This window comes from Phalangium opilio, unplaced genomic scaffold, assembly GCF_054372755.1.
Source record: "Phalangium opilio isolate 3A_F unplaced genomic scaffold, DU_Popi_V2 ptg000094l_1, whole genome shotgun sequence".
Taxonomy (NCBI): Eukaryota; Metazoa; Arthropoda; class Arachnida; order Opiliones; family Phalangiidae; genus Phalangium; species Phalangium opilio.
The window spans coordinates 4,313,403-4,320,174 of record NW_028324199.1 but is presented as its reverse complement, the minus strand read 5'-3'; the positions used below and the strand labels follow the sequence as shown (position 1 = coordinate 4,320,174).

The 6,772-nt window shown below is 36.3% G+C and overlaps 1 protein-coding gene across 1 annotated transcript; it reads right to left on the bottom strand.

The window, feature by feature from the left end:
* Window positions 1-5,042: 5,042 nt before the first annotated feature.
* Window positions 5,043-6,510, bottom strand: LOC149639846 (uncharacterized). The gene is made up of 6 exons (XM_089850826.1): window positions 6,456-6,510; window positions 6,341-6,397; window positions 5,846-6,117; window positions 5,486-5,776; window positions 5,102-5,422; window positions 5,043-5,048 (listed from the first exon to the last, which is right to left on the bottom strand). Exons 1-6 carry the CDS (start codon window positions 6,508-6,510, stop codon window positions 5,043-5,045), a joined length of 1,002 nt encoding a protein of 333 aa, XP_089706952.1.
* Window positions 6,511-6,772: the final 262 nt, after the last annotated feature.

Here is a 6,772-nt window from a genome sequence, read left to right as displayed (position 1 = left end):
TCAAACGATGGCGCTTAGATCTGCGGGGAATAACACAATTCTATCCCCCGTGTAGTAGGTATTATAGTGGATATTTAGAAGTTTTCCTTCTATAAACCATCCCTGTACCGGAATTCAGTTAACCATTTATTATTATTCAACGCTATACTAACGCCGATAGAAATAACTGTCATGAAGGCTTTAATGTATGGAACATTAGGTGAGACGAACCTGATCTCGCATCTTTGAAAATGGGGAATTTTTTTTCCAAGCGCGGTTAAGATTACCAGTGAAAGGGAAAGGGCGTGCGTTACTGATCAGGGATAGATAGCGACCTGAACAAGAGGGGATGTTCACCTCGACATTTTTCATTAAGGGGGAAGACCACTGAAGAAAACCCAAAATAGTTCGAGTCCAGTGTTCAAAATAATAGCCCCATACGGATAAAATTTTACTCACTTATAGTTTAAACCCTCTCCTAGCGATTAAAATAGTTTTCATTATTTTAAACTCAATATTTAAGTCAGAATATTTTTTCCCGATGGTGAAGTTTTGGCTGTAGTTATTCAATACCTAATTTTTTGCCCAATATGTCATTCGAAAGACAATTTTGAGCTGTATCGATTAAAAAAAATTTCAATTAAATCCGTCCACCTGACATGTGAACACCTGAGAATGTTACGGGAATTTTATCTTTGGATAGCACAATTTCTTTCATTGACCACCATTACGCGAGTGGTTTGCCCCTCGCGTGACACCGTTACCCCTTTTTCAATAAAAACGCTTGTAATATCTGTTAAGTTTTTTTTCTTGAAACTACAATACCTATAAATCTAGAGCTATAAAACTAGAGCTGTACTTCTCTTCCCTATTGAAAGTACATTTAGTATAGCTTTGAAGGCACTGAAGTACTCATCTGAAACATGGTGACATTTAAGAGGGTCTGAACTAGGCCTAATGCACAATAAATGTAGCGCTATTCGAAAGAAGGGATAATTTGAGCGTCAGATAAGGTGTGAGTCTTGCTCCTAAAATGTAAAAGTAGTTTACGGTTAGTGAACCTTAGCATCATCTTAATACAGTAATGGCAGTGCTGCGTATGCAAACGTCATACTCTTCTCTCTTAACTCAGTGTCATCCCTCTACTGGGGGCGTACAGTATCCCCTCTAACAAGACTCAAGAGCGAGCCCAGATGGAGGGATACTCAGTCTTCGCCCCTCTCTACCGCCACTAGTAGTCAATTTTGTTACAACGAGATCAGTTTTTAATTTATTTAGCAAAACTTTTCCTAAGACTTTATATCGCTAACCAACTTCGAAATTAAAATGTATATGGCAACAGAGTTAAGTCTTCCTTAATCACCCCTAAGAAAAAACCAAGTTAATCGAAAAGAAATAGACCACCAAGTGAAGTTCTTAGTCGCAAAAAGTGCCATCGACATTTCAGGAAGAAATATTACGGCAATACCAAGTATCAGACAACGACAACGACCACATCTCTTTTCGACGCCAGACCGTTTGTGAGCCAATGTAAAGAGGAAGGCTAGCAGTTCGGTTTCACTCGTTACTTGACTAACTCGGCTAATTTGAGAGGGCCTGACAACACTGCACTGCAGTTAAAGCTGAGAGGGAGGAGGAAATATCTCAAGCCCTTTTAGTGGAAGCTATCTATATTTAGAATAATAAAATAACATAAAAATTGCTTTAAATTAATCTAAATCGATTAAAACTGGTTGTATGACTATTTCTGACTCCCTTTAATTATTACAAATCATTTAGTTAAGTAAATTTTATTTGAACACCAGGGAGAGGGTCAGTGAGGCCTAATTTCAAGAAGGGTAAACTAGAATTTTGTTGGTGATAAGCGGGAATAGCCCCGAAATCCACGAGCAGCAAAATTCTTTGACGAAGCGAATGAAGCCTTTCTAAATCGCATTCATAGTCTCCCGTATATACCCCTCCCTCGGTAGTTCTGTACAACAAAAGAACTTCAAAATCTCGGTGCGGGGGCCAGCCGACCAGCTTTACCTTTGCCCTGCGTTCCGCCAGTTTTTATACCAGCATAGAAGGAAAACTTCTACATAGTATGAGAAGTTTAGAGTTTAGCCTATACCCAGATAGGGTGCCCTCTAGGAATTAAGTATTGAAGCTGTCTAAATTTGAAGTTTTTCTGGTGCAGCTCTTTTATTAGTGGACGGATTTAATTGAAAATTATGTTAATCGATACAGCTCAAAATTATCTTTCGAATGACATATTGGACAAAACATTAGGTATTAAATTGTAAGAGTTGCACTCTAATAACTACATCCAAAACTTCACCGGCGGGAAAAAATATTCTGACTTAAATATTGAGTTAAAAATAATGAAAAATATTTTAATCGTTAGGAGAAGGTTTGAACCATGGAACTAACTAACGCTAGGGACGGTCCGCACCGATAGAACTCGCATTAGTCTCTCTGAAAAACATTCGTTGATAAACCCTCCCGCTTTTAACTCCCCCCTCCTGAAATTTGGTGATTCAAAACGGAAATGGGCTAGATTCTTAACGCCACCTATAATTTAGTTTTCGTACTTATATACGGGATCTGCTGTAGAAGTCGTCTGCTATGTTGTTTTTAAAATAATTATAAATATGGTGAGACCTAAGATTTGTGTATATCATGGTTGTAGAAGTGACAATCGCCAAGCTCATAAACAGTACATGAAAGATGTAGATTTTATCCCTTTTCCTAAACCTAAGCGTAATTATGAAATTTGTAAGCAATGGATAGAATGGTTAGGTAGGAAAGACTACCCCATTGATCGTGTCAATAGAAACACATATTTATGCACAAAGCATTTTGTTGGTGGAAATGGTCCGACTGCGCAATATCCAAACCCAATTCACAATGCTAAAGTAAGTGTAATATATTAAATTAAAATCAAAAGGTTATTTAGTATTTACTATATAATTCAATGTATTATTCAGGAGTATGTTTCAATCCTTAAACCAATTGGGATTGCTCCACCTCCAGATGTCGAATTGTTGGATGATCTTAATATCGAAGCCAACGATGATGCATCCCCAGGGACACATATTCAAGCTCCACCAACTCAATTGAGGGATATTCAAGCTCCACCAACTCAATTGAGGGATATTCAAGCTCCACCAACTCAATTGAGGGATATTCAAGCTCCACCAACTCAATTGAGGGATATTTAAGCTCCACCAACTCAATTGAGGGATATTCAAGCTCCACCAACTCAATTGAGGGATATTCAAGCTCCACCAACTCAATTGAGGGATATTCAAGCTCCACCAACTCAATTGAGGGATATTCAAGCTCCACCAACTCAATTGAGGGATATTCAAGCTCCACTAACTCAATTGATGGATATTCAAGCTCAAACAGCGGAAGCTGGCATTCAATCAACAGGTGACAACTCAACTGCAAAAGATGTAATCCCATCTTCTTATCAAAAGGAAGGTTACGACGACAATGTCTCGACTATAGACTTAAAAAATATCTTCAGCGTGTGTTCCTCCCCTTGGTCATTAACTTTTCTAGATAGCTGTTTGAAAGTTAGAATGGTAGATGAAGAAGTTGGAAATGTTGTTATGTGCATAGTTATTGATGAATCCTTCAAAGCTAGCTTTGAAATATTAGGCAAATCCATCACAGAAAGCTCCATTTTGAGTAAATTACCTCAACAAATTGATAATCAAAATTCGTTAGAACAATGTCTCAAAAACTTAAAGGATAATTTTCAGGTTTGCAAAGGGAATCCTGATAAAGATAACGTGACAATATATTCAAACCATCAGCTTAAGACTGGTTTTCAAGATTCGAGTTTAATGGCAGTCCATAGTCAAAAGTGTTGTTTACTAATTCCGGCTAGTATTGTAAAACTACGCTGTTTATACTGCATCAAACAGAGGGCTAGTTTTCGCAATATATTGTACAAAGAAAGAAAAAAGCTGTGTCTAACATTTCTCATCTCAAAAACTTAAGTAAAAGTTTACTTGTTGAAAACCTCAGAAATAGCAAAAAAAAAAGGAAACTATGCTTAAAACTAAAGTGAAAAGTCTAGAGAAAAGACTTGAAAAAGAAATCAAGAAGGAGGGAAAAGACCTGGAGGATGATGATCATGAAGAACTGATGGATATTTTGGAAAAGAAGGTTAAATCAGATATTGATAATAAGATAGAAGATTTCCCAGCCCTGTTCTTAAAAACACAGTTGAAAATGCTCCAAAACAAGCACGCAAACAGAATTAGGTGTCACCCAGTTATAGTTCAGTGGTGCCTCTATATGCATGGAAAGTCAGGGGCCTTGTATGATGTCTTACAAAAGTCGAAAATAATGCAGTTGCCTTCAAAATCAACACTTAAACGTCATTCTGCAAACATTGGAACGAGCTCAGGATTTCATAGAAGCCAATTTATTAAAATGCAAAATGAATTCAATAAAGTGAAGAAAACAGCTCAATCACAGATTGAGCCAGAGCATTTTGCGCTCCTATTAGACGAAATTAAAATTGAAGAAGACCTGGTGTATAGAGTGGAAACTGGGAACATTATTGGCTACACACGATTAAATAACTACAATGAAAAAATTGAACAAATTAGAAATAAAACATACAAAGAAAAGCCTATCGCCACTCACGCGCTGCAGTTCATGATCAGAGGCCTGACAACTGGATTTAAATATTCATTCAATAGCTAAATGTGTTTTGGAAATAGTTCCACTGCTACTTGAAAAAGGAGCTCAGTTTGTTTTAACGGCACACTTGAATCAAGACCCACTGGAGCAAATGTTCAGCAAGGTTCGGCAATTGTGCAAAGCCGGACGAAGCCCTAACTTGTATCAATTCTCAAGAAGTTCCCAAACACTACAAACGCTAAAAGAAGGAAAATTAATTCTCAAATCAATGAGTGGGGCAAACACTGAAGAAAGTGAGGCGTTCCCTGATGATTCATTTTAAAAAGTATCACAATTGAGGGTTTCTACGAACCCTGCAATTATTTTATTGACTTGCACTTAAAAAATATTCACAGTAGCTTACTATAACAATGTATTAATTAATACTGTATTAATGTTAAATCACAAAGCTATGTTTTTTATAAACTTCATATTTTACGTCTGATTTGGCTTTATTTGTCAATTTAGATTTTAATTTTTCTTGAGTTCGGGCTTTTGTGTCCAATCTCTTTTTTCTCACATCAGCTTTACGCTGATTTTTCAAGGCATTGGTATGCCCATTTCCAATGGTGTTGATAAAGGTCTTGGCGATAAGGCTCAAAATTCCTTTTGCCTCCTTAACATTTACTCCTGCCTGTTCACATATGCCTGCCCATTTTGCTTGAAACATTTCATCTTCAACTACAGCATCGTATGCTAAGTTGCCCTTATCCTCTACGAATGACTCATTGTAAAAGCTCTCTATAATTTGGTTCATATGCTGAAACATTTCAAATGCTTCTTCTGTAGCTTATTTGAGGTTTTTTCGGTTTTGTTTATCAACCCATTCCCGCCATTCTTTACGAACGTTCTCAATCATTCTTTCCTGCATTACTTCTCCAATTATCCTCCCAATTTTCACTTTAGCGGTTTCGAACATCCTTTTTTTGACTAGTTTGTTAATTATCACTCCAGTAACGAAATACAAGGCTGTAACACTGCCTTTTGATGGAGAGCCAGATGCGGTAGTGCTTGTATTAGTTTCCTTGTTTAATAATCTTCCAGCTTGGTAGACAAAATCCATAAAATTAGACGTCACTGCCTCTTTTTCCCCAATCGTAAGTTCACAATTGTCCTATAAATTCAAATAGATGGTTCAGTTTTAAATTAATCATATTACATTAAATAATGTAAAAATACTAACATCTTCACTTCCCAAATAAAACTGAGGCCGCTCATTTGTATCATGTAACTTTTTGAACCTGGTGTATATCTCGTCATTTTTGGTTTTTGTAAATAATTCTTGAAAATGAGATTTCATGTTCATGTAAAATGTAGATTCAACCGCACTGATTTTCATTACCCAATCCAAAGCTAAATTTTTCATCGCTGTTGTAGGCAATTCATCTTGAAAGGATTTCAAATTTTTCTTCGCATTATTCCAAATTAAATGAAACTTTTCATTGTAATCATCTACTGTAATACACCAAAAAGGGGTTAGAAAAATTTTCTCCACTCTGTCTTAGCTTTAATTTCACTACAGTGTTGTCAGATTTCCAGTGAATCAGTTATCTGAAGTACTGAACTTGTCTGTAACTACTAGGCTTTCTCTTTGATTGAAAGTGCCTCACTAATGTGCTGGCAACACTGGGGGAACGTTAAAGCTCTTTTAGTGAAAACTCTTGTAACCTTTACTTACATGTTATCAAATAGTGATCTTCAGATCGTTTTTTTATATAATTTGGATGTCTTCCTACTGAAAACAAATACATATAAGATTTAAGCTGACATTAATCTTTAACAAAGATACATACACTTCATTTGTGGTATCCTTATTTGTAACGTCCAATAATGCAATTGCACCTTCATTATCTTGCGCATAGATTAAATTCCCAAACCTAGCGTAGTCGTCATCCTCATCTGCTATGTTAGCATTTGACATTGAGATTGAGATTATTATTTTTAGTTAATTTAACTTAATTATAATCTTGAATGGAACTAACAGCCATGTAACAGCTGCTAGAGTTGGTTCCATACAAACTACAGAATAGAACAGAATGTATACAAAGGTAAACAAACCTGAAAAAGTGATTTCATTATCAGTTATCTCCCTTTTGTTTTTCGTAGGAGC

What these genes read in the sequence shown, in the direction of transcription:
- LOC149639846 (XM_089850826.1), bottom strand. Translation starts at nt 6,510, where the DNA reads ATGAAGGTGCAATTGCATTATTGGACGTTACAAATAAGGATACCACAA. An exon ending in AGATCACTATTTGATAACAT is followed by an intron (nt 6,118 to 6,340) that starts GTAAGTAAAGGT and finishes GGTGTATTACAG; the next exon opens with TAGATGATTACAATGAAAAG. An exon ending in TTTATTTGGGAAGTGAAGAT is followed by an intron (nt 5,777 to 5,845) that starts GTTAGTATTTTT and finishes TTGAATTTATAG; the next exon opens with GACAATTGTGAACTTACGAT.